The sequence below is a fragment of the Hippopotamus amphibius genome, chromosome X (genome assembly GCF_030028045.1).
Source record: "Hippopotamus amphibius kiboko isolate mHipAmp2 chromosome X, mHipAmp2.hap2, whole genome shotgun sequence".
Taxonomy (NCBI): Eukaryota; Metazoa; Chordata; class Mammalia; order Artiodactyla; family Hippopotamidae; genus Hippopotamus; species Hippopotamus amphibius.
Genome location: NC_080203.1, coordinates 1979656 through 2007519, shown reverse-complemented (window position 1 = coordinate 2007519; position 27864 = coordinate 1979656). Strand labels below are relative to the sequence as shown.

At 48.2% G+C, this 27864-nt stretch overlaps 2 protein-coding genes across 2 annotated transcripts; both read right to left on the bottom strand.

Annotated features, from left to right (window-relative positions):
- Nucleotides 1-358: 358 nt before the first annotated feature.
- Nucleotides 359-18209, bottom strand: MPP1 (MAGUK p55 scaffold protein 1). Its single transcript, XM_057719114.1, has 12 exons — nucleotides 17985-18209; nucleotides 9118-9261; nucleotides 8863-8941; nucleotides 7764-7849; nucleotides 6834-6902; nucleotides 6357-6553; nucleotides 5128-5234; nucleotides 4383-4463; nucleotides 3587-3667; nucleotides 2218-2420; nucleotides 1889-1963; nucleotides 359-1028 (listed from the first exon to the last, which is right to left on the bottom strand). The coding sequence occupies exons 1-12, from the start codon at nucleotides 18084-18086 to the stop codon at nucleotides 852-854; spliced, it is 1401 nt and encodes a 466-aa protein (XP_057575097.1). The 5' UTR covers nucleotides 18087-18209; the 3' UTR covers nucleotides 359-851.
- Nucleotides 18210-26517: 8308 nt separating this feature from the next.
- On the bottom strand, nucleotides 26518-27615 carry SMIM9 (small integral membrane protein 9). Its single transcript, XM_057718870.1, has 2 exons — nucleotides 27474-27615; nucleotides 26518-26651 (listed from the first exon to the last, which is right to left on the bottom strand). The coding sequence occupies exons 1-2, from the start codon at nucleotides 27613-27615 to the stop codon at nucleotides 26518-26520; spliced, it is 276 nt and encodes a 91-aa protein (XP_057574853.1).
- Nucleotides 27616-27864: the final 249 nt, after the last annotated feature.

Below are 27864 nucleotides of genomic sequence, written 5' to 3'. Positions count from 1 at the left end.
ACTTTCGAGGACACGGCTGCATCTTACTTCTTTGGGGCTCATGTGACTCTCAGCTGTGTGAACAAGGGAGCGGAGTACTTCGTTCTGGACCCATTAGCTTAATCCGGGCAGCAAGTCTAAACCAATGCAAGTGGAAGCAGAGCACTTCAGAGCACTCTCCCCACTGGAGCAGAAACTGGACAGTCCCCTTACCTTTGCTCCCAGAGTGTTTTTATACATTAAAGATCGTCGCAAGCTTGAGGGAGACTTGTGAACCCAGGAGAGGCATGTGGTGGTGCTGCACCCTCCAGGCGCTGCCCCCAGAGGCTTGGGGTGCAGGTGGAAACCCAGAGACTTAAAAGGTACAAGGTCATTGGCATTTTAACACAGCAAGACTTTTTATTGCTTTTGAGGGTTTCCCTAGAACAGACCATCTATTGCACAGCTGTTTCATTTTGGCAGTTTAGAAAGTTGCAGTTAAAAATGCTTTCTTCAAAGCAAAGACAAGTGAAATGCCCGGTGGGACTGAAGGTAAAGGAGTGCGGGCTTCAGAGGGACAGGGTCCATTGCTTTTCCTGCCCGTGGGCACCATCTTTGATCAGCAGCTGTATTTGGATAGTACTTCTGGCCCCCAATTTCCAGACATCCTTTTGAAATCCTGATCCATGGGGCCCCATCTGTCAGGGAAATCAGAGCCCAGCCCTTCAGAAACGTCAACAAGACGGACACCCGCTGGCCGCGTGAGGATAGCTGCAGAGAGCTGGAAGCTGACCCAAAGCTAGTTGGGGCGATCCTATTTTGTCTTAAAGCAGGGGGAATGGCGTTCCAAAGGCAGGACAGGAGCCTGTGGTGGTTCCCCCTATTCTGCAAGCTTAGTAAACCCAGGAGACAGGCACCCACTGCGGAGAACTGCACGCTTGGTCAAAAGCTGCTTGCAATTTCTTAAGGGTGTCATCGACGCCATTATTGACCAGTGAGAGGTCAAAGTAGTGAGCGTATTTGCTGCGGATGGCCTCAGAGTCCTTCTGCAGCTGCTGCAGGGCTTCCGTCTGTGGAGGAGACAGAGGGGGAGGGGGAGGCACGGGGCCCCAGATGGAGCAGGCTGCACGTGCCCTGCCCAGGAGGCCAGGACAGTCCAGGAAACCCTGACTGCTGTGACCACTGCCTGGCTCTGAAGTGTGTGCTTAAAGCCCAAAGCCATGAAGATCTTGCTTGAGAACAAAAAGAGGGTGAGGCGTGGAAAGGCAATGACTTAGGAACACCGCAATTCTCAGGATCTCAAACTAACCCTGGTCATTTAACTCCATACAATTAAAAATGTGTGTGTAGCAATAAATACTAAAAGACATGCCAAACTGGGGGTGGGGGACTGCAACTGGTATCACAGAGGGCTAAGCACCCTCACACAGAGTTCCTAGAAATGAATAGAAGGAGGCTAGTAACCCAATGCAAATAAGCTTAGGACCTGACCAGGTAGTTCATAGTTCACAGAAAAGGCGATACAAATGGCCCTCAGGCGTTTGAGAAGATGCTCCCCCGACTTCCAGTGAAACAAAAGTACACTGAGAGTCCACTTCCCCTCTAGCAGATTTGCCAAAGACGAAACTCTAGGTAACATGCTCCTGGCACAGCGAGTCAAGTCCTCTCCCAGACGACCTCTTTCAACATCCCCAATTCCTAACACAATCCTGCCTGCAGTCTCTCCCACAGATACATTTGTACGTGTGAGATGTGCTTCTGGAACAATGGCCTAGCTAGTGGGTGAACTGCCTGCTGAATGGACCGGGCGTGGCACATGTGCTCTGGCCAGCGAACTGGACTGATGCTTGGGCTTGGTCCTCTTGGGTCCGGGGAGTGGCCCGCATCCACGCCCCCCACCCCCACCCCCGCGCAGGCCCTTCATTCCCACCTGAGTGCCCTGGTCAGTAGGTGCAATGAACACAATGAAGGGTGAAAGTTCTGCCGTCCGAACAATCTTCAGGGTCTGGAAAAAGGCAGTGGAGGGAGGAAGAAGAGAGGGAGAAAATGGAGTTAGCTGTCATGACAGATACCTTGCAATCAGCATCTTCAGGCCTCGCCAAGCCCTGCACTGTCTCCAGAACTTCTGGTCCCACTTTTCTTCCTCCAGGTGACCCCAGTGAAAGCACGTGAAGCAGATCTGCACTCCCTGGAGGTTCCCATGAGCTGTGCTCTTCAGCACCCCTCTCCCATCCACTCCTGCCTTCCATGCCTACCCACCTGGGGCTCAATGTCAAGGATGGCGACCTTGTCCTGCTTGTGAATCTCGTGCACTGTTTCAAATTTGGTGCCAAACATGTTACCCTGGTAGCTGCCAAACTCTAAGAACTCGTTGGCAGAGATGCTGTGTGTCATCTCCTCTGTGGAGATGAAGTGGTACTCCTTCCCGTCTTCTTCACTCTTCTTGGCCGGCCGTGTCGTATCTGCGCATGAGAACTTAAATCCCTGAGCAACTCGGACCCTCCCTGCTCCCGAGGGCTCAGACCCTGGTGTCGCCACCGCCACCCCAGCTGCGTTTAGTGCAGGGAGTTTAATGGAAGGGTTTCTTGCACAGGACCCTGAGGGGCTGACTCTGGGAAATGAAGCGGGCCAGGAAGTCCCCTGTTCCCACCATCCTCCTCCCTTTATGAAGTCACATCTCTCAAACACTGAAAGGCTCCTTTTCATTCTTTGGAAAGAAGAGTACTTTGGTTTGCTTTACATTCACGTTGTTAAATGTTGGAATGTCCTTAAGTCACAACATTTACTATTACTCATGTCAATGGTCCTCTGAGTAAAATGTGCTACAGATGCTGTAGCCTGAGACGCAACCCCCTTACATCTTATAAAATGATGACCCTTCTTTGACCTGAGTTAGCCACACCTCTCAACGCTCTCTAACTCACTGCTCATTCTAACAGACGAATGATGGGACTGTTGTGGTTATTTCTACCTCCAAGGCCTTCTGCTTTCTGACCCCAGTGTGTCACTATGTCCTTAAAGGCAAAATGGAGAAGCAAGGAATAAACAAACACTAATATCGAGTTCAGAATCCAGCTTTCTACACAGATTCACTCCTGGGAATGGAAGTGATGGAAGCTAGCCTGATTCTTCTCCTACAACAGCTGCTGGGGTCGCGTGGGCCTTCCTGAGCGCCACTGTGATTGAGAAAACATTTCATGGAAATCGGTGGCCATCCTGTAATTTCCTTAGCCACTCAATGGACTGGAAGGGAGTTCTCAGAGTGATTTAGGCATATGAGAAAATGTTTACAATATAAAGTAAAATGAAAAAAGTAATATAAGTTTTTAATAACATTATTTGTTTAATCTTTTAAAGCAGGATAAAAATGTTGACCACTGCTCTTATGGAGACAAACAGTTTCCAAATTGTCTTTTCTTATAATCAAATTTTTTTTTTTTTTAATCACAAAGAAGGGAATTCCCTGGCGGTCCACTGGTTAGGACTTGGCACTTTCACTGCTGGGGCCCGGGTTCAATCCCTGGTTAGGGAACTAAGACCTCATAAGCCGTGTGGCGCAGCCGGAAAAAAAAAATCACAAAGAGAAAGACAGACAGTGTCGTGTCCTCAAGGCCCCCGAGCTACTCACATGGGGCGGGGTATGCAAACTTGTCCGGGCTGTGGCTGAGCAGGGCGCTCTTGATGTGGCTGCGGCCCACCCCGCTGGCTCCTGCATGGAGACGAGAAGGTGGGGACAGGAAGAGAAGTGGGATGCGCGTTTTCATCTCTCAGAGCCCGAGATCAGCAGCAAGGGAAAGTGAGTTGCGTGGCTTCTGGGCTGGGCTCAGGAGGACCGGGGGCTTCAGGCCCTGGGGTCGCAGTTAGGATTCGGAACACAACTGTCATTTCTGCAGAGGAGCTGGTACCACATGACATTTTCTGTATATTTTTGAAGGATATGTGTCATACTGGACTCTCCAAAATTAATGGAACTGACTTGTACTGGAAATTCAAACAGAACCATAATGCAGATCCTCTAACCAACCAATGTTTTCACTCTAAAGACAGGAAGGTGAGCCCAGAACCTGCTCCATTTCAAAGAGCCCTGAATCCTTTTCCAGAGGATCCGGAAGCACAGGCCTGGAGCACCCCTACTGCTGGTCAGATGGACAAGCTAAAATAATTAGTTGCTGAAAACAGGTCAGGTTTACCTTCTCTTGTAACGTGAACCCAGGTGAGTCCTGGTAAGGACTCAGAAAGCTCTTTCTATCTGCTCCATATGGAGGACCCAAGACACCTGACTTCTCATTTCCTTTTCTTCCTTGCTGCCTTTTTTTGTTTGTTTCTTTTTTTTTTTGGAGAGAGAGGGCGAGGGAGGTTACGTACTGCAGGCAGGGAAATAAGAACTGAAATGTACTCTAAGGAGCAAAGCAATGACAAGATACCTATGAGCACCAGGGTCTTCCTCTTGAACGCGGGGAGCCGAACAACTTCTTCGTAAGAAACAACATCCAACTGGTCAAAAACTATAGACAAAGAAAAGCAAGCCAAGTTCATGCCAGAGCTGGGCACACAGCGAAGGCTGCAACCAGCTGCACAGGCCCGGACGCCGGCAGGGGCGACCCAGATGGTGGATGACCCTCCTTGGGGTCTACTCTTTGGTTTTCCCAGCCCCCCACCACCTGCACTCAACATGGCTATCGGTCAGTTCTTTGGACTCGAATTTTGTCTAATCTTTTGGCCCCCACCCTCTCCACCTTCTTCCCTACAGTTCGTTACCTGACGTGCCCCTCGGCCCCAGCGCCCGGCACACGCCGCTTCCGTCACCTCCCCGGTACCCCCTGACGCTGCTCCCCTGCCCACGACCCTCTGCTCGCTCTGCAGAGACACCACTCATTTGTTATCGACAATCTGCTTGAACCCATTTGTAATGTTAAGATACTTGCAACCATGGCAGGTAAAGAACAAAGTCAGAATTAGTTCTAAGGAAAACAGGCCCCTGCGTGGGGCTGCTTAGACCCTGCAGCGGGTCATACTGATGGCACTGCTGTACTGAGAAAGGTCTGGAAGGCTGTTGGGTTGGCTCCCTGGGGGTGAGAACGACGAGCAGCCTTCCTGTACACGCACTGACCGCAGACATGGTCAGGGAGGCTCGGAGCAGCGGGGAGGCCGGGGAGGTGGGGAGCATACTTGCACTGTGCTTGGCCAGGTACTTGTCTTTGTACTTCTTCTTCTTCCCGAACGGACTGCAGCTTGGAGCCTCGCTCGGAGCAGACTGAGCCCCGCTTGCCACTCGCCTGGAGCGAAGAGATGGCGGAAGACACGGGTGGCTTCTTTGTTTAAAAGCCCCGGGGTCATCTGCCTGTGCTGTTCCTTCTACACGAAACCCCCAGACCCATCTGCCTCCTGCCCTGTGTGTTGTCCCGGACCCTGTCCTCCTCTGTCCCCAGCCACTCACTCTGTGTCCCTCTCTGCAGACCTGCCCGTGCTCACCTCCCGTCTGTCTCTGCACTGCTCTCAGTGCCCCCAGTCTCCCCTGCCCTCAGCTGCTCTCCAGAAAGGTCAGGCCGTGCTGGGAGGGGGATGTGGTGAGGGACCTGGACGCCCACGCAAGGCCTCTCGAGGGCTGAGGGCAGCGGACAGATGTCCACTGAGCACCTGACATGCCACCGGGAGCTCTGCGACCTTGGCCAGGCAGCCCTGCTCTCCTGGAGCCCATGTCTGTCATCCCTCAGCAGAGGCCAAACAAGACCCATGAACAACTCACTTTCTCCTTCTCTGGTCCAGTCGTTTCTGAACTTTCATGACCTTACTTAGCATAAGAAATACAGTGCATGTTCCAACCTGGTATGACACCTACACATCAAACACACACGTACACACACACCACAGACACCTCTCACGACATTCTCCTAAAACAGTACCTTCTATTACTACATGAAATATATTCTACTATTTCTATTCAAGGTCATTTTTAGAAGAAATAGTCTCTGCAACCTACTAAGTCGATTCCACACCTCATTAACCAGTTACGACCCACAGTTTGAACACCACTGTATTCCTTTGTTGCTCTAGTTCTAAAAGTTGGGGTTACTTTGCAGAGGAAGGTCCAGCACAAGATGTGAAAGCACTTGGTCCTTGGGGGCAGGGAGTACTTTTTCTATGTACCAGGAATCTGCATAAAGGACATATGTTTAAAATTTGACTGTTCTCTGTAGGACTCAGACGATACCGGCTCAGAAGGGCACTGCGGGGAGAGGCGGGGACGTAGGGACTTAAAGCTTAGGACGAAGGACAGAGCCAGCCAGGCTCCTTCACCCGTAACGCCAGTCATGCTCATCGAGGCATCTCTGCCCCCCACCGCCCGCCACCCTGCCCAGATTTCCGAAGCTGAGCAGTTGTCTGTGACGGCAGCTCACCACTCCTGCAGCTCGGGGGAGGGGATGAGGCCCGCTGACTCCTGGGAGGAGCCGTCCACCCGCCCCTGCCACCAGTTGCTGTCATCCTTGTTGATGATCTGGATGACATCCCCGGTGACGAACTTCAGCCCTGCCTCCTTGCAGGGGATGAGGCTGTCCTTTTTGGGATCATAGTCAAACTGTGCTCTCATGAACATCTGGAAAAGAAGGCCAGGGATGCGGCCTCAGCCCACGCCAGTGCAAACTTCTGCTGCAAATCAGCAGGGTCAGCGCTGACGGAAGAGCAGGGAGGCAAGTGCAGTGTGGGGCTCATGGGGCTGAGCTGTCTGACACGTGTTTCAGACGCGTGTTCCCTTGACCCCACGACCTACTCCGCCACAGAAGCTGTCAGTTATGACCACATCATTTCACTCAAATTCAAAGAATACTGGGCCTGAATCCTGTCATCATCCCAAGAGAGAAAATGGTACCACTTACCTGCAGTGCAGGAAGCCGATTTTGCTGGTTGGGAATTACTTTTAATGAGATCATTCCTTTGGTTTCTTTCTATGAAAAAAGAAAGGTGAAAGAAAATGGTTAAGTAAAACAAACCTGGGTGACTGGGAGTTTCATTAAGTCGTTTTCCCCCTCCCAGAGTCCCATGCGTTTGTTTTCCAACAGCCACCTCTACTGTACCCTTTGAAACCCTGTAGCAAGACAGTGTCACGTGCCCCATAAACCAGCGTGACAACACGGGGACAAAGAATAACCAGCAAGAGGCACTTACACTGAACCCTGGCAGCCATACGTCCACACGCCTCTCACACCAAATATTTACACACAGACTCAAACGTGTTTTTGTTGTTTGTTTTAACAAAAATGGGATTACACTCTATGCGTCACTCTGTGACTTGCTTCCAGGTCGGTGCTATCCTCAAATTACTTTCCTAAAGAAGATTCCACTCTCACCAGGAGTATACGAGATGTCCGAATTAACTGTTAACATTCGTTTTCAATTTCTGCCAGTCTGATGGGTGGAAAGTATTTCATGGTTGCTTTATTTGGTAATTTTATTACCATAACCAAAATTGAGCACTTTTCAAGAGCTCATTGGCCATACATTTTTTCTTTCTTTTTTTTTAAAAAACATTTATCTTATTTTTGGCTGTGCTGGGTCTTCCTTCTGCGCGCAGGCCCTCTCTAGTTGTGGCAGTGCTTGGGCTTCTTCCCAAAGACACTCTGGGTCATTTGCCTTGTTTTAGATGTTTACTAAATGAAAACAGAGAGCTGTCATTCTTGCACAGTATAAAGATTAGCAGTGGCAAGAGGCCCTTCAATGAGGTATAAACACTTTCACAGAAACACGGGGTGCACGGACAGCAATGTGGGGCCACGCTTCACGAACACAAGGGCGGAGGGGACACCCACCATGGCCTTCTGCAGCTGATCTACTGAGTGATTAGTCACGTTCGTGCCGTTGATTTCTAGGATCTCATCCCCGACGTGAAGGGAGCCTATGAACAAAAGAACAAACGTTCACACGAGAGGTGTCAACAGAAGTCAAAACGCCACAGAAAAGAAACCATGATCTAGAGCATGTTGTAGAATAGACTGTGTAAAACACACAGGGTTGAAAGCATTCCACCATGAGAGACGGGAATGTTCTCTCCGTAGCCTTCAGGGACCTATCAAGACAAGCCCTTGACAGTTTAAGACTCTCTCATCCTCCTTGACCTCGGGACTCCAACTGCAGAATAAAAGCACTTGGCCCTGATCTCCGGGGTCTATGACACAGCTGTACACACTCCAAGGAACAAGAAAGAGGAGAACTTGGCTCTCTGCAGTCACCAGCAAGCCTGATGTTTCTCTGTTGTTTAGCTAAAATGTCCGAAAGCTACCAAGTGGTAAAGTTAATCACTGTTTAGATTCTTTGTGAAGAGTGGCTCCCTTTGTGCTACCCTTGATACACAGAAAAGCACTTTTACTAAATGACGCGTCTGCAAATTGACGGCAGCGTCACATGAAGGAGACACAACAGTTACTTCTAATTATTTGTTAATATCTATTTTCTCAGTTTGTTTATTTTTATTCTTTTCTTTTACTTTGTTTTTTGGCCATGCCACGTGGCTTGCGGGATCTTAGTTCCCCGATCAGGGATTGAACCTGGGCCCCCTGCCGTGAGAGCGCCGAGTCCTAACCACTGGACTGCCAGGGGAGTCCCTATTTTCTCAGGTGAACTGGCAGCCCCAGCAGGCAGAGATGCTCTGCCTTCTTCACTGCCATGTATTCACAGGCTAAGGCAAGGGGTTGCACATAGTAATTGCTCAAATGGTAGCTAACTGGAAGAGCCCTGGCACGGGTGAGTGTAGAAGAATGCTCATTCTAAAGAACCGGGCATTACGCTACAGAACGTCTCCTGGCACACACACAAGTGCTCCCCATCGTGAACCTCATAAGCCTCGTGTCACTCAACCTTGAGCAGGGAGTGAAGGATGAGTCCCTGCAGGCAGCGCCGGTCCGCCCGTACCTTGCCTGTGAACCATGCCGCCGTGCAGGATCCTGGCCACCGTACACGAATGCTTCTCGTTCAGCTTCAGGGTGATTCCCTGCAGGACAGATGGCACAGCACGCTTGACCGTGAGCTCTTTCTGAGCTGATCTTTAGGACAACTTAAGGTGACCTCTTGGGAGAAATACTTTCTGTCTCCACCCAGGGTGTCCTCAACTGGCAGGGGCAGGAGACCCACCCCGAGGAGGCTGCGGTGGCGAGGAGGACGGATTACCATGGGCTCCTCGGTGACCTTCTCGAACTGGATGAGCCGCACCTTCCGCGCCTCCTGGCCCTGTGCCCGGGCGGGGCTCCCCGGGGCGGCGGGCCCGTTAGTGTACATGTCCTCGGTCATGGCGCTCAGCTGGGGCGACACAGCCTGTCGGGTCAAAACAGCAGAGCAGTGTATGAAGCAAGCGGCTGAGGTCACCACTGGGGGGTTGCTGCCCCTCTCAAACCCCAAAGGCTCTGCAAACCAACACGTATCTCCTAAGTCTGGCAGCCAAGTGCATTAGACTCGAGGTGAAGCGTTATTTATCCAAGTGGCCACCCCGTCAGCCTGAGATGACTCACTGGCTGTGACCCCTTGACCCCAACCAGGAAGACAGCAAAGCGGCACAAAGTATACTCTTAGAAGACCTCTTCATTATAAATCTGAAGTAATTTAACGCCTGTGGCCTTGGCAGGAGGACACGCAGAAGGATGGATTTTGTAATCCATGGTGTTGGGTCAACCCTGCACAGGCAAAGGGAATGTTGATCCCCACATCACTTTACACACAAAACTAGTTCCAGATGGACGGCAGCTCCAAACAAGAAAGGTACAACAACCAAGCTTTGAGAAGAAAGCATAGCACATCTTCAAAACCTGGGAGCAGGCAGAAAACTATATATATATATAAAAGATCCTAACTATAAAATGAAAACTGAAAATATAAATCCATTCAAGTTAAGAATATCTGTTTGTCGAGAAAGTCCAGTGAGATAGGCAAAGGTTTAGCACACACAGAGAGCAGTAATTATGAAAGCAAACTGATCTCATCAAAACTAAACAATTCTCCCCAAAGACAATTAAGGAACCAGAGAGGACTGGCACAGCCTGAGTACACCTCACACAGACCTGCACCCAAAACACGTCAAGAAGTCTCATCACTCAATAACAGCATGACGAGCAGTGAAAACATGGACAAAACATTTGCACAGACTCGTCACTAAGGAAGGCCCAGGAGGCCCCCCTGGGGGCGCAGTGGGTATGAACCCGCCTGCCAATGCAGGGGACACGGGTTTGAGCCCTGCTCTGGGAAGAGCCCACATACCACAGAGCAACTAAGCCTGTGCACCACAACTACTGAGCCCGCGCTCTAGAGCCTGAGAGCCACAACTACTGAGCCTGCATGCTACAACTACTGAAACCCATGCACCTAGAGCCTGTGCTCCGCCACAAAAGAAGCCACCGCAATGAGAAGCTTGTGCACCACCATGAAGAGTAGCCCCTGCTTGTCACAACTAGAGAAAGCCCGTGCGCAGCAGCGAAGACCCAACGCAGTCAATAAATAAAAATAAACAAATAAAGATACACACACACACACACACACACACACACAAAACAGAAGAAGGCATAGGAAGAACCAATAAGCACATGAAAAATGCTCAACATGACTGTAATCAGGGAAATACAAACTAAAGCCATGGGATACCAGTCCACACCCACTAGGGAGGCTACACCAAAAAAGACAGATGTTGGAAATGCCCAGACGTGGCCAGTGGGAATGCTAAACTTCCAACACAGGGATGAATCTCAGAACCACGATGCTGAGTGAAAGAAACTTTATGCAAAAGAGCACACAGTAGATGAGACCATTCGTGAGGTTTCAGAACAAGCAAAACTACAGTAAAAAAAACATTTACAACTGGTTGCCTCTCATGGAATGGGAAGGGGTACACTAGGTAGGGGCATGAGAGAACCTTCTGGAGTGGTAATGTTCCAAACTGTGACCAGGGCTGGGGTTGCACAGGTGTACACATTTGTTAAAACTCATCCAGTGCGTTTCACTGTATGTAAATTTAACCACAAAATTATAAAAAGAACCCTAGCCAGCGCCACGCATGCTGAAGGAGGAAAGGTATGTTACCATCAGCATAAACAGTGAAAGATAAGAATATCTTCACATTTGCTTCTAGAAGGAAACATGAACAACAGGGAGGAACTGGGTACTAGAGAAGGGGGTGAGAAGGAAATTGTATTCATTTCAAATTAATTTCTAAAGAGGCAAACGAAAGGCTGTTATTCCTAAAGACCTAGAAAGTACAACGCTTTCTATTCTGGCAAGATAGAATTTTCCTAAGTGATTGTGATTCAGGTTCAAGCTGGCAGCCGAAGTACTTGCGTGTAGCCTGGACCCTGTTTAAATGAGACCAAAGAGGGGGAGGGTACACAGAAACCCACAGACGAAAAAAGGAAGTCATCAGGGATGAGAGATTTCAAAAATTTTCCGGAAGACAGCAAAGCCGGGCAGGCGCACACAGGAGGACTGGCCGGGGAGGACTGCACCACTCCACAGGGCACAATGGGCTGGGGCTCGGACCTCGGAGAAGAACACCTCCCAAAAAGGTGCCCACCCAACCTGCAGCTTCACTTCCAAGGCAGGAAGACGGGCCAGGCCAGTGGCATCTGTCCCAGAACTTCCCCAGCGGACATCTGGTCATGTCTCATCCGCCAGAACTGCGGAACATGGCGTGGCCATCCCAAGCTGCAAAAGGGGCTGAGAAAATAAGAACTGAGTTGGCGCCTTGCCATCTCGAACAAGGTCAGGGAGAAGCAAGGAGCGGAATAAACCTTTACAGACTTTCCCTTTCTAGAATCTACCTACAGCAAGTCACGAAACAATGACAGTTAAAGAACAGACGGTCAACGTCAGCACCCTGACAACATTAAGGTCCACACACGCGACAGAAAAGATATGAGCGGAAGGGCTATCAACCCTCTGAGCACAGTGAGAGGCAAACCTGATGAAGGAACAAATGCAGAATTTAAAGTTCTGCTTTATCTTGTTTCGTTTAGTGACAACCAGAAGACCCAGCCGTGTGGAACCTGCCCCCCCGCAGATGCACACATGCTCTCCAGCTCGGCGTCCACTGCGTCCTGGGAGGAAAGCGAAGTGTGAGCTGTGCATCCTCCTGCACCCGGGGTGTTAGTTCTTACGCACGAGTGGCTTCACCGAGCCAGGCCCTGTAGGTTACATGAAAAGCACCTCTGGACGACGCGTACATGATGTAAAGGCACAGGCCCTTAAACATCTAAGACACTTCTGAAAAGGAAGAAAGTAGAGGGAATGAGTCTCTGTGCTTTCAAGATTTATACAGTTACAAATAATCCAGACGGTGTGGTCTGGTAGAGGGAGAGACACAAAGATCAGTGCAACAGAGTAGAGAGCCCAGAAACAGATCCACACAGATACGCCTTTTCAATGGAGGAAGGGTAGTCTTCTCAACAAATGATGCTGCGGAAAAGAAACACTGAACTAGACCTCAGACCTTTCAAAATGGATCATGGACTAAAATGTAAAACGTAAAACTACAAAACTTTTTAGAAAAAAAATACAGGACACAATCATCAGGGCGGAGGGCTAGACAAAGAGTTCTCATACTTGGTACCAACAGCGGGGCCCATAAAGGGCAAACAATCTAACCAGAAAACGGGCAAAAGACATGAACACGTCATACCAATGTCAAGTCCATGGTTTTGACCCTGTACTATTTTTGAGCTTGTAGTAGAGCACAGCTGACGTTATTATGTAAAAGACCTAGCAAAATGGCTGGCAAGTAGCACTAAGAGAGCACAGTACCAAAGAACGGGCAGAGGCAACAACCAATCCTCGAGAAATCAGCAGGATACAGGATCAGATTTCAGACTCTGGGATGGGAAAGTAAGGGGCCACAACACACAGTAACCAAATAGTTCCTCAAAGCATTGCCCACGACGACCTGGAACCATGTGGTTAAAACTCTTCAAAGCTAGGGAGCTACTGGCCCAGACCCATTTAAAGGGGATGACATCATACAGCTCTCTAAGGAGACTCAAGAAAACCAGAGGAAAAGCAGCGTCCAGTTGGAAGGAAGAATTCTTTCTCTCAAATCAAGCATCTGTACTACTTGCATATTTTTACCATGTGTGTGTGTTAAAAGACTGAATGTACAGAATGAGGAATTCAAGGGTCACCAACTGAATGACTACTCAAATAGACAAAGAGCTCAAACCTCAAATTGCTGGCCTCAAAGCATGAAATAAAACTTAGGACGTTCCTTGATCCTGACTTACAAATCTTTTTTCACTAGTAACTGTGGGGCTGAGAAAGCTGAAAACCAAACTCACAAATTAACCCTCTGGATTTATCAGCATCTACCATTCATCTGTGTGAGTAACCACAGCAGGTACAGGTGGCCATAAAGTCCGAAAACATAGATTATTTTATCATGTGCTGTAAAGTGCCATCAATAAACCATTCATGCCGATTCAGCTGTGTTTCCAGACGTGGTGGGCCCCTGGCTACAATGACAGATTCAGAAGTCTCCCTTCACTGAAGACAAAGTGACCTTTGCGAGGGGCGGACGCCTGCACGATTGCGTGCCTGCAACACGCAGATAAAGCGGCGCCCTCCCTTCGTCAGCTCCCCACTCACGCTGTGACACAGATTGCTTTTAACACGTCAGCCTTTAAATTAAGGACTCAGCAAAGCTTGCCAGAGACAGGACACACCGCGCCCAGGACAGTTCCAGACTTCCCATCCCAAAGGCTGGTCTCTTAGCTGTGCTTATCCATTAAGACATCCCCCTTCACGGTGACTCAGAGCCACTATCACGCTCACCCAGAAGCTACAAATGTTGAGTAAGATAAACGAAACCTCCAACATGGCAACCAAAGAACCAACTCACAACAGCGAGGCTTCCCTGACTGCTCAGCAAGATGGGGCCGGCCTCTCCTCGACGGCACCTGACATGCAGGAAACTCCCTCAACCAGGCCCCTGCACCCCTGGCCACAGACAATCCCAGGAGCGGGGCTAGACAGACAGACGCACATGGAGCAAAGGTGCTTCCTAGACCACAGCCGTGGGTGTGAGACCACACCAAGAGCAGGACACATCCACAGAGTTCAGCCGGCCCACATCCAGCCTCGAAGAAATGGCACCTGCCCTGCCCCTGAACCACTCGAACTCTTCCCGTTTCCACAGCTGGTGATACATTCATTCCAATGTATTACAAATATTTTGTTTGTTCTGTTTACTTTGTTGCTGGACCATTTCTGAGTCCTTACCAGCCCCACGACCACGTGACTGGTAAGTGACAAGAGCGATGCTGAAACCATCACCATCCTCCCCACCCCACTCCCCGCCCTTTGCTCTGCAGCCTCGCGGCCTTTAATCACACAAACTGCTGGGGTGGCAACGCCTGTGCTCTGAAACCCCCTTCGGAGGAAACATCTGCAGCGGGGTTCAAAGGGCAGAGGCAGTGGCTCAAAGGAAGTTGGGATTAAAAAAGAGATGAAAAACAAACTTGGCAGTGGGTGGGCGGTGGTGGGGGTGACCCAAGCAGGGGCAACCAAAGTTGGCTTTCCCACCCAAACAATCCGATTAAGAGCCGGTCACGGCGAATGGAGGAGAGAACAAACATTTGTTCAGCCTACTGTGAGGCTCTTTGCCAACTATTTCCACGTGGAGGCTGAGAAGGCGGCCCAGGCCAAGAAGGCAAGTGATGGTGGGAGAGGACAGACCCCGGGAGCTGCCCGCACCAGCCGCCCGCCTGGCCGAGGTCATGCTCCACTTTGGGAAAGATGACAAGAAACACTGTGAGAAAACCAAAAGGGCTCAAGGTACCAGAAACAGATGAGCACTGTTTCACCAGAAACGACAAGAGCCAGGGAAAGAGCTAGGGAGAGAGGAGTGCCTCCGAGCCAGGATGTTCTGGCAAGTACCGTCTTCAGTCCTAATGAACTAGGACGCAAATGAAGCCCAAATGGGGCGAGGTGGGCTGCAGTTCCAAACAGGCCGTCCAGGGGAGGCCTCGCTGGGCACGTGACTTTTGAGCAAAAACCTATACAGTTGACCCTTGAACATGATGGGCTTGAACTGCACGGGTCCACTGATACATGAAGTTTTTCCATAGTAAACACTGCAGGGCTACACGATCCGTGGTGGGTGACCTCTGCAGACAGGGAATCGTGGTCACAGAGGAGCTGTTTCAGGTGCAAATGCATATGTACTTTGCTCATGTGTATTTCTCTATGTGAAGGAAAAATGGAAAAGTGAAGACTCAGAAAAGAAAATTCCATGTTACAAAAGTTGTATTCTGGTTCCCTTATTCAGAGCTTTTCTTCCCGTTTCCCACCCCTGGGGTCACTTCCCCTCCTCCCAGAGTCCTGCTTTTTTAGCAACAGTGAAAGATTTCAGCAACTCACTGTTTACAGGAAAAAAATCTCTGCAATCGATGAAATGTCAGCTGATTTCATCTCCCTTGCCTCAGGGGACATTTTGCAATGTCTCAAGACCCCCATCAGGCCTGCATGTCCCCTGCTTGGAGCGCTATTTACCAATGACATCCTGGTCTCCCCGCCCGGGAGCCCACAGACAGCTCTTCTGATTGGAAGCTCACCTAGAGCCTGACTTATACCTCAGGTCATTTTCTGCGTGGGACACGCCCAAGTGAACTTTCAGGGACTTTCAGCCTATTGCTTCACGTCATGGGAGAAGGGCTACTTCAAACAGGACTGAAGAGAAAAGTAGGAATTTTACAACCATTTTTATGTGCACTAAGGGATTGCAATAAAGAACAAGGTCAGAGAGAGCTCATAAAATGTTTCTCCAAGGAAGAAAATGTATACCTAAGTATGGGTTTCCAGTCTTTAGAACTTTTACAGAAAGCAATCTCCCTAAATGAAGCCTTTGGCAGCATGAGTTTATGAATTCCTTTAAAGCCAACAACTTCCTTACAATTTTCCTGGTTCTTGCTAGGACAGCAAAACGTGCTATTACTGCTGGACAGGCATCACGTCAGGTCAGTGTCATCACAACCCTCTAAGCTGGTCCGTTTTACGGAGAAGAGAAACCAAAGGCACAGGGAACTTGGGCAGCAAGGGAGAAGCAGAGCCCAGGGCTGGCAGCAGAGACCACTAAGAGCCCCAGAGGGAAGGTGGAGCTTAGGAAACGAGAGTCAGCAGGTTCGTGGGGTCAGGCCGCCCCTCGTCACGTGCAGACATGGCTGCTTTGCACTCACAGCTTCACCAAGTCTTCTTCTTCCACCTTCAAATCCTTTCACACACTCACACAAACTGCCTAAGCAGAAGACCGGGTCAACTCACGGCTCCACAAAAGCTGCTGTTTACTCAGCGCGCAGTGCCAGGGCCTCTTTTCAAAACTGCACACAACCTCTCCAGCCTCCCTACCAGGAGCAGACAGGTCTACAGAGGGTCTGGGTACTGAGGTACAGGTGATGATCAGCTTGTGCTAAGTGAAAGGAGCAAGACAGAAAAGCCTGCACGTAGTTGGAGTCCATGTATAAGAGAGTCTCAAAAAGGCAAAGTGACAGTATTTTCCAGATGTTGCCAGGGTGGTTTCCGGGTTTCCAGGGATGGGCGGAATGACCCTAAAGGACCATCAGGGAACTTTGTACATTACGATTACGGTGATGGCTGTCAGATGTCACTGAACCACACAATCAAATTCATGAATTATACGTATGCTGTGTAAACCTCAATAAAGCTGCCAAAAGAAAATTTAATAAAGAGAGGTGGGGTTTTTTTTGGAGGGGGGCGGGGCGGTGAGTTAAGGCTCAGCCAAGTGAGCTGACTGTGGGGAATAAAAAAAAAAAATCACATGTCCAGGTTTATGAGGAACCAAGTAGTTTCAGAGCCTGATTCCCTCCTGGTGTACATGCTGGTGCACAACTTCCACTTTTGTCTTGTCATCTGAATAACCAGTGTCTTCCCCATGTGTTCCTGCCGGCGCTCACGTAAGCCTAGGCATTGCGATCCTGATTTGCAATGACAGACAGGTGTGAACGCTGCGACCTGAGTGCAGCACAAAGGAGAGGCGATGCAGTGAAGCAGAAAGCACACTGCAGATACAGCATCTAACCTCGCTTGTGATGCTACACTGAATCGCATGTCCACCTCTTAAGTCACTTATTAATTCAGCAAACATTTCTGAGAACTGACTTATCAGGCATTTAAAATGTAAAAAGTGTGAAACAGCCCTGCCGTGGAAGACCCTGTAGTATAGGAAAAAGATTCACACTGTGTGTTCTGAGGCTGAGTTATCAAAGACAAGACAGCCTCTGCCTGGCCCTCTCTCTGTCTATCTGTGTCTCTGTGGACCTCCTTCCTCGGAACCTGGCCACCACGCTGTGAGAAGGCCAGGGGACCTGGAGGGGCCGCTGGCTGGTGCTGGCTGATGGCTGCCATTGAGACAGAGCCCAGCGTTCAGCTGAGTGAGTGAGCGAGCATCCTGGTGGCTGTGCCCATCTGGGAGAGACCCTGAGCGACAATTTACCTTGCTGGGTCGTCACCACACCCAGAAGTATGAGAGAGAAGAAAATGATCAACCCTCCCCTCTGGGCATCTCTGAGGATCGAGGTGACTAGCTACTTATGGGCCATCACGGGAATCTGGGGGGCAGAATTACCTCAGACTGATCGTCTGCCCACAGACAGACACAGGGGTTCACCCGTGCGCACCGCAGCACCAGGGGCCCTGCCTAAATGCACAGGGACGGTGAGTGAGCACTTTAGGGCCAGCGTTGGCTTTTACAACCCTTTCTGCTGACACAACCGCCAAGCAGTCCTACTTTCTGGATCTGTTCCTTAAAGTCTTTCTGTGACCCTGACTTCCGTCCACGAAGAAGTTTCCCTTGACCTTAATCAGCTCTCGGTCGAGGCCGCGGCCTCTCCCCATTCCCGCCTAGAGGCGCCACCGCGCCCGGAGTCCCGCACGAACCCCGCCGCCCGCCGTGGCCGGCACCCCGGGGACAGGACCCCCGAGGCCAGGGCGGCGGGCGGCGAGGCCTAGAGACGGGGACGGGCCCGCATCCCGCGCCGGGGCCGGGGGCAGCTCACCTCGGGCCGGCTGCGCTTCTGCAGCAAGTGCTCCAGGTAGAGGTCTGAGAGCGCCGTGCGCATGCCGCCCCCACCCTCGCCCTCGCTCGCCTTCAGCGTCATCTTGCTGGAGCGGGGACGCGGGGCCGGGCAGGGCCTGGAGCGGGAGGGCCCCGGGCCTGCGGCGCGGAGGCGGCGGAGGCAGCGGAGGCGGTTGGGACGCGGCACGGCCGGGCCGTCACCACCCCGCAGGCGGCGCGCCGAGCGCGCGGGGGAGGAGCTCCGCCCCCGCCCCGCCCCGCCCCGCCCCTGAACCCGCCTCCCTCGCCCCCTGGGCCGCGCGGGTCCCGGGCGCTGCGCACCTGAGGGCCGGAAGGAGGCGCTGCTCCCGCCGAGGCGCCTGCGGCTGAATCCCAGAGGGGTGGTAGGGAAAAACACAGAGGACCGCCAGCCTGGGGCGGGTTGAGCGCTCCACCCACACCCGGGCCGAATTCGTGGGAATGGCAGGGGAGCATCGGAGGGCTGCGACGGCCGCCGCTCCGACTCCAGGCTCTACCCTCAAATCGTTGCGGGCACAGGACGTTGACAAAAGGCCTTCTAAGGCTCCTGTGCTGCTGGTATCCTGTCATTTACATGTTTATCTGTAGTTCAACGATGGAAGACCCGATTGCCTCCAACAGCTAACTGTTGTTGCTTGTCTTAGGCTACATCTCCTACTGTTAATGCCACGAAAAAATTGACAGATCAGTGGAAGCAAAGAGAGTCAACATTCCTTCCGAATCCTAGAGCAGAATTCCTTAGGACCTAACACCTTCGTGGCGTTAGAACAGCAGCTTAAAGGACGAAAGACTTTCTGAACAAAACAAACATTTACTGTGCTTACAGAGCTCAGGGCTGGCCACGATCTGTACCCGCCTTAACCTGATAAACACCTGGCCCCTTGACCCCAAGGGAGTAACCTTGCAGTATTACAAGCAGTTCATTACTCTATGTAATCTCATTGTGACCTTCCAGTACCCCATAGCCAAGAAGAGAAAATCCAACGGCAAGAGTCTGCAGCCAGATCACCCAGTTTTCTCTACTAAGAGGCTGAGCTCACGTGATTGACGGCTCCCTTCCCCAAGATTACCCTACAGGAACTATAGAAGGCGCACACACACACACACACACACACAGAAAGAGACAGACAGAGAGAGAGAGAGAGAGAGAGAGAGAGAGGAGAGAGAGCTATTGAAATTAAGACAGTGGGATATACTGGTGCAGGGATAGATTAATTGAGCAAAGAGATAGGTTAGAAAATGCAAAAACGCACCCTGGCATGTGCATAACTGTGGTATATGATACAGCTGCCATGTTAGGTAAGTAAAGAGGGACTTTTCATTAACCAAAGCTGGAAAATAGTTATTTATATTTAAAGAGATGAACCTGGAACCCTCCTCCATGCAGAAAAAAAATCTGTTCCAGATGATTAAGGACTTCTGTGTCAAAAACACAACTTTAAAGCTCTTGACAGAAAACATCAGCAAAGAACTTTTAGACTTTTAGATAAAGATTTCTTAAACAATGCAGACAAACCATTGACTATAAAACAATATTGATCAGTTTGACTTCAGCATTTAGAACTTTTACTCATCAAAAGACAAACTAAAAAGCAAAAAAGACAAGATATGGTTTTGCAGAAAATATTTTCAATACACACAACTGATGAAGAATTCCTATTATGAATATATAAAGGTCTACAAATTAATAAGAAAAACACAAACAATCCAGCAGATAAATGAGTAAAAAACACGAAAAAGCACTTCACAGATGGAGAAACACACATGAACAATAAACATATGAACAGATGTTCAACCTCATTAGTGATCAGACCACAGTGAAATACCACTGCACCTCCACTCAATTCTCAAAAATTTAGAAGTCTAACAATATCAAGTGTTGGAGAAGATGTGAGTCCATATGAGTTCTTCAACATTGCTGCTGAGAGTCTGAAGTTGGCAGTACTATTTAGGAGAGCAGTTTTGCATTATCTCTTAAAATTGAATATGCATCTACCCTCTGAGCCGGCAGTCCCACTCCTGGGATAGGTTTTGTGAAACTTATAATCTAATTTTAAAATATGTGTGGACTTGCAAAGAACAAGAATTGCCAAAGCAGTCTAGAAGAACAATGTGGGGGGACCTGCCTTCTAGATTGCAAGACCTATAACAAAGCTATGTTAATTAGGAGAGTGTGGTATAGGCCCAGAAATAGACCATTGGAACAGAAGAGAGATGAGAAATGGTGACATAACAAGAGGCACTGCAGAGAGTAGGGAAAGGACATGTTTGCAGTAAGGGTGACTGCAGATCCACAGGGTCAAAACAGAAACCATGCCTGATTACAGGTGAAGGCAAACACGCTCTCTAAATTATTGCTGTTGGAGAACTTCAGAGAGAGGGAGTCCTCGAGCAAAATGAAGTTAAAGTTTTTATCGGGGCAAAGCTCAGGGTGGAAAAGTACTGGGAGGGCAAGTTGGCTGACTCAGAGGATGCATGGTCATACAGCTGGTCTTTTTTTCAACATTCCCATGCATTTTTCTGGTCGGCTGGTTCCAGTTCAGGGTGCTCAGTGCTCAGAATCAGGCTTTGCTCCTCGGAATTTATTGCCTCTTGGAATTTATTGCAGCTATCTGCTTTTCTCATTCCTAGAACTGACTTGAGGCACCGAAATTTAGTCCGAAGTTCACGACTGGAAAAATATAGTTTTTCACAATGTTTTTAAAAAATGAAATTAGACTTTACCTCACACCATACAAAAATTTACTCTGAGTATCTGAAGGACTTCAAGGTGAAAGGCAAAACTATAAAACTTTTCAAAGACGATACAGGAGACATCCTTTATGACTTTGTGGTAGAAAAGAACTCCTTAAACAGACACCAAAAGCACTAACACAGAGGAAAATGATTGCCAAATCGCGCTACATTAAAATAAGCACTTCCGCTGATCAAAATATGTCATATCGAGAATGAAAATACAATCATCAAACTGATGGAAGGTATTTTCCACATCTATAGCCTACAAAATATTTATATACTGAGTATAGAAAGAATTCCTACTGATCAATGAGGAATAAATGAAACTAAAATTAGAAAAATGGGCAAAATTCATAGAAGAGAAAGACAAATGTCCTATAAACACATGAAAAGGTCTTCAATCGCATCAGTTATCAGGGAAATGCACAGTAAGAAAACAATAAGATACCATTTCTTATCCACCAGATTGGCAAAAAATTAGAAGAGTGGTGATGTTGCATCTTTTCAAGGATATGGGATGTATTCAATAATTGGTGCCTTTGACTCAGAAGGTCAATCACAGGGTGACAGTCTTCAGAGGAACTCATGCACTTGTACACTATGAGATGTGCAGTCATATTTCGAATAAAAAAGACAGAAACAATACGTGTCCCTCTGCAGTCGGTGGTGTAAATGAGTAGAGGTCTGTTCACACAACTGGGTGAAAATGGGCTCACTACAGCTACAGGCATCCACATGGATGAATCTCAAAACAGAAAGGAAGAAAATCACAGAAGAATGCATGCGTAGAATTTAGTTTTTATAAAGTTTAAAAACAGGCCAGGCTTTGGTGTGAGGAGACAGGATGGGGATTACGCTGGGGATGAGAAGGGGCTGGCGACTTGGACGGGGAGAAGGAGGTGCATTTGTCCACTTTATGGGAGGTCTCTAAGCTGTACACCTCTGACTTGTGCTCTTTTCTGTAGGTATGTTACATTTCAAAAAAGAAGCTTAAAAATTCTGGGGCACCAAGCCTAGGGATACTTCAGGAATTTTTAAAATACAAGCAAAATTAAATACTATATTGCCACACAAAATTAAATAATATATCGCCAAACACAGCTGGCAAAAATATAAAGAAAACGAAGAAAGCCATGCACTGTTCAAGAGAGTAGGAGGAGGGAGGGCAGTGCGCCTTGAGTGGACCAGTGCGAGGCTAGAGCGTGTTCACAGCCTGTGAGCCGACAATTCCGCGTTCAGCAACCTGTCTTAAGGAACAACCTGGGCGAGATAGAAAGATACGTGTAAGCATGCAGCGCTTCTTTTTATTATTACTTGGGCTCCCCTCCCCAGCTCCCACATGCTGACGAGTGGGGGAAAATTCAAGTAAATGTCCAATCTGATTTAAAGGTTAGTGAAAGCTGATAAGTTAAACTGTCAGTTCAAATTTGATCACAGTATGGTCTCCTCCTGCCATGTGGCGTGTGGGGGGGGGGGCGTGGATCTCACCTCCATATCAATGAGAACGTCCTTATTTCTCTTTGCATTTTTCAGGCAGTAACTTCCTAACCCCATCCCTGCACGTGCTTAGGCCCAAAGTCCGGGAGGTATCCTCGAAGCCTCCCTCTTTCCCACACCTCACCCAACCCATAATCGAATCCTGATGCTCTCCCTTTACCCTCTGTCCAGATTCTGACACTTCCTGCAACTCCACCGATCCCCACCCTGGTCCCAATGAAACTGTCTCTCATCTGGATTTTGATAAACCTCCTGGCTGGTCTCCCTGTTCTGACCTTCTCAATGTGGCAACTGAAATGAGCTTTTAAAAAACATCCATTAAAGGACATCCCTTCTCTGCTCCCCGTTTTCTGTTGGCTCCCAGTAGACCCCAGATCCTTTCCGAGGCCCACCAGGCCTTACTGTGCCTCATTCATACTCTCATCTCAGCCCCTGGCCCTGCTGTGGCTTCCACCCAAGCCAGGCTTGGTGTTTGTTTTGTTACCTGCCCAGAACAGGAGCTGTTCCATAGTGTCCACGGAGTGAGTGATTTCAAACTCAGAACAGCAAAGGGGAAAGCAAATGAATAACGTGTAAAACCATCACCTGCATTACATTTATAATACTGAACAAGTAGGAACACCCTAAATTATTATTATATGGGGGATGCTTAAATGACTTCTGTCGAATCCACCACAAGGAATACTATGTGACACTTACTGACATGGAAAGACAGCCACAATATGTCATACAGTGAAAGGGAAAAGTAGGCTGCAAAATAGCATAATATGATAGTTTGGTGAAAGAAAAAGTACGTGAGTGACTTTCCATGATAGTATATGCATGTCAGCATTTCTCAAAGAGCATAGTATAGTCCACAAAAAAAGCCCATGTTTAAATTCATTTGGGAAATGGAAAAGGGTATTCATATTATACCCTTTTGTGGAGATTCATATTAGCCTGTGAAATGCTCTTAGAAGTCCTGGAGCAAAGAAATATGTTTAAATTTGTTTAATTCAGCATCTCTCCAACTTAATTGGCTGTAAAGCCTTATTGTCTCATAACGTTTATTAAAATAGAACTCTTGTTTCAGAGAACAAACTTTAGAAAACTAGTAGTATAAGCATAGAAAAACATTTCAAAGGAGATACACCAAGATGCAAACAATGTTTATTTCTGGGTGCTAGAATTATGGGTACTTTTTCTTCTTTTATATTTTATGAAATTTTTTTGCAATAAGTATGTATTATTTTATAATTAAAACAGTGATAAGTCTATTATCACTTTTTCAACTGTATGTTTTAAAGGAGAAAATAAAGGCAAAGATAGTTTAAGATAGAAGACAATTTAATTGTACCTGATAGATACTTCCTCATTGTACCCAAATACTACACTCTCCACTCTCTTGGAATCCAGCAAGCCAAGCACTATGTTCGCCCAACTGAATCTTCTATTACTTCATTGGACCGGTTCACCTATGAGAATACTGGGAAAGGAAGAGAAAATGATGACTGCTGAACTGAGTTTAAATTCCAGTACACTGTCTTGGTCTGCACAGAGTTAGTTACTTTATAGTTACATCACCTTTTTCAAGATAGGATTTTGGACAGCTTCTTCTCTTAACATGAACCAAGTAATTTCATATCGCAAAAATGCTTTCATGACTTGAGAAAGTAAGAGTGTGGGATTGGAGGTAGAGGTAGACTAGAAGTAGGATCAGATAGTTTTTCTTCTGTTTTTTTTTTAAGATTTATTTTATTGTTTACTTATTGGCTGTGTTGGGTCTTTGTCGCTGCGCAGCAGCTTTCTCTAGTTGTGGTGAGTGGGGGCTACTCTTCATTGCGGTGCGCAGGCTTCTCTTCGTTGCAGTGGCTTCTCATGCTGTGGAGCACGGGCTCTAGGCATGTGGGCTTCAGTAGTCGCAGTGCATGGGCTCAGTAGCTGTGGCTCGAGGGCTCTAGAGCGTGTGGGCTCAGTAGTTGTGGCACATGGGCTTAGTTGCTCCGCGGCATGTGGGATCCTCCCGGACCAGTGAACCCGTGCACAGTGAACTCTGTAAACATGTGACTATAAAAGTAAAGCTCACCTTGAGTTTGGGGCCCAGAACTTTGGAGCGTTAGCTCGTCTGGTGCCGCCAGCTTAATAAACCTGAGTTCGCCAACCCTCTGAGTGTGGTGCTTGGTTTCTCGATGGACCAATTTCTGCAACAACGTAAGCCTTCCTTAGAGCCACCGCTAATGGTTATAGAGGGTGAATAAACACACACAGAGAAACTGTTTGCAATCCTTACTGTGACATGCAAGTGTTATTCAGTCTTTGATGTGCCCAGTCGCAAGTGCCAATTTTTCCTGGGACTTAATGCACCCCCTATGACTAGAGACTCAAACCTTCCTTTATTTCTGCAACATTTAAAAATTTATGCCTTGAAGGTTTTTTTTTCTGTTGTATTATTTTGATTGTTTTCTACCAAAAAATTAATTCTATGTCTCCTGCATCTATCATTTTTTTCTCTAATCTTACTTTCACTAGTCTTTGTTCAATTCTGTTTAAGAGTGCCAGCTTTTCGGATCCTGTTTTCCATATCTTTTTATTTTTTGTTTTGCTCTTACTGTCTTTGCTTGTTCCCAGCAAGGGTTTATTGGTTTTTCTCCCCAGGCTGAGCCATTTACTCAAAGAAGGAAATATTTCTCTCGGTATGTCACCTGCCTTTCTTCACAGAAGCCCCCCCAAGCGTGCATGTTTCACTGATGCCTCAGATGTTTCTGATGCAACTGGTCTGCTGGCCAGAGTTTGAGCAACAGTGATTTAAAAGATACTGAATCAAATGTATCTTGACTTGAGTCCTGGCTTCTTTAGTTGCGAAATGCAGTCTTCCTCTATTCTTGGGAAGAAGGAACAGGGTTGGTGAATGCATAGCCTGTACTTCTTGGGGCGGCCAAGGTCCAGCAGCTGATTGAGGTGTGCTCACAAAAGGGGGACAACTTTGAAGGGGTCACCTGAGGCCTTGCTGGGCTTGCCATGCTATTTGGCTTCTCCCTTGCTGCCCCTGCCCCCACAGGCGTTGATCCCTGATAATACCCTGCACACCACACTCCGGCCTCACGATCTGCTTCCAGAGTATCTGATTGTCTCAAGTCTGGGTGTGGCTCTTCTCCGTTAAGGACTTTGAACCGAAATAGGCCATGTGCCCTTGATCTCCACCCTGCCCCCCCGCCCCCCCCATGATAGAGCAGGAAGAGGGCAACCCCCATAAACACTCCCTTTTGAAAAGAGGAAGACTGGGAGGCTGACAGCAGTCCCTGCTCTGTAGTAATTCTGGAATCATGCTGGTCAGACATTGGTCAGGCCCAGCTCTTCCTCCTACAAGGACGAGCTCCTTGGCCTGTGGCCCATCCTCCAGGAAGCTCCTCCAGTCCACCATTCTCTGTGGCTGCATCTGAAGCAAGTGTTGTGGAGCAGGCCCTCCTAGGGCCCACGTCCTTCTCATGGCCCATCAGAGGTCTGAATACTGTTTTATGGCTCAAACAACGAATGTCTCACTTAGTTCTGTTTGGCTCCAGTCAGTTCTATGTGCCAGGAACCACATCCAAGGTTGTTTCCTAGACATGGTTGTTGATCTGTGGTCGTTTTGAGGTTATCAGGTGCCTTAGGTGGGGATGCCACACCCTTCATCTGATCTTTCACCTCAGCTGCTTTATTAGATTCTGCAGTTTGAACAGCCCTTCACTACAGAAAGCCTTTTTAATTTGCTCACACCCTTTCATAGGTTTCCCCACTTGGACTCTGTCTCCCACCATAGCCCTGACCCAGCAAGTTGTAATTATTCAATTGCTTTATTTCTCTGTCTCTAGTAATTAGGACAGAGACAGGCAAGTGGTCATCTCTTGGTAAATACTGATTGAATTAATGAAATTCCGGCTTTTCTAGCTAAGCTTAAGTATTTTGTTTGCTATTTCAGGAATCTCTTTGGCTTCATATGATTTAATAATAAATATTTCAGTAAGTTTTCAGGCAATTGAAAAGAGTTAATCATATGTTTTCCATGTATAGTTCCTAAACCAAAGGGGAGGATAATTAGGAGTTAATGAAGTGAGAAAAAAAAATCAGTTGCAAACACTGGTCTTTAAACGTAATCTCTCAGTGGTTGGAAATGGATGGAGCAGACTGGAGAAAAAAAGAGAACATGGAGGAGACGTTTTCAAAAGGGGTCATATAGACTTGCCACAATCACCTTCATCAAAACTTCCCCTGAGTTCCCCGTCTCCTCACTCTCCCCCAGCAGCTTACGTGAGGTAGCAGAGGGTGCCCATTATTGCTGAAGTGATAAGAAAAGCAAAAATGGCTGCTGGAGGGACGGAGCTCCTGATGAGATCCCACAGGTAATCCCTGAAGTTGCTCAGCCAGGACCTGGAAGTTTCTGCAGGAAGAGCATAGATGTTCACTGAGGACAGGCCAAGTAAGTGATCAAGTTGGGATTCGAACCCTGGTTCAAGTTCAAATAGTTGTCCCAAATTTCACATTCTTATAGCTGCCCAGGGCCCATATTCCTAACAACTTTGCTGTGCTAAGAGGTTAAAGGAATACATTTTTGGAAAAAAGGGGATCCCCAGATCACCTACAGCTTGTTTGCAGGTCTCCTTTGTGAGCGAGGAGTGTGACTTAATAGCTGCTCTGCTGTTGCCTAGAGGCTGTTCTGGAGGTTTAGTGTCTCGTGAAGAGAAAGGAGGTGGCCGCCTGCCCCAGGAGTACCCAGAGGAGGACAAGGAGGCTGGGGAAGCTGGCAGAAGGAACTTCAGAGGGAGTCTTCTGATCAGGGGAAGAGGCGAGGCAAACAAAAGCGTCTGTGGCGTGAAGTCAGGAGGGTTCACCACTCCCCACGATACACCTTCCTAAGCCGAGGAAATTTAAGCTTTAGCTTAAATTTTGCTCCCTTTCTCAAGTCCTTCCTGACCCCTCCCCACAAACTACTTTAATTATCCCTTTGTCCTCAGAGAGCATTTGTCATAGATCACAGAAGGTTGACACCTATGGCTTTGGCTGCCATCTGTGAACTCCTAATCCATGTCATTCAGCAAATGAATTAGAGGGTTCGGGCTTGTTGAACTAAATTGAACCAAACCAGAAATACTTTGCTTTCCTGCAAACATTATTGTTAAATATGAAATCAGTCTTTCCTGACCTGGGACAGGAATCTTACGTCTTAAGAAGATAGGAACATTCATCGTAACAGCAAACACACCCATTGAGCGTGGTTTCAATCCATCCTGGTCTTCTATTCCGAAGTCAGATAAAGGTGATCGAGAGGAAGCGACAGTTTCCAACAAGAGGCAAGTCAGAGAGCACAGCAGAAATCCCATACTTAGCAGCTTCATGGGTTCCATGGACTCTCCTGAGGGCCTGCGCCGACAGGAGATGGCTTTTTCCTTGGGTGTTCCCAAGGCTGCTTTGTCTGAAAAGTTAGAAAATGGTGGTTTAGTTTTTATTGCAAAACTAAAGCTGTTATGAACACAAGAAAAATTGACTGACTGACACTGTTGAACCCTAAACACAGTCGATTTCCAAAGCAGAAGACATCCCCCACTTCAAGAAATGAAACAACACAAGACGGAAATTGACTGCGCCAACCGATT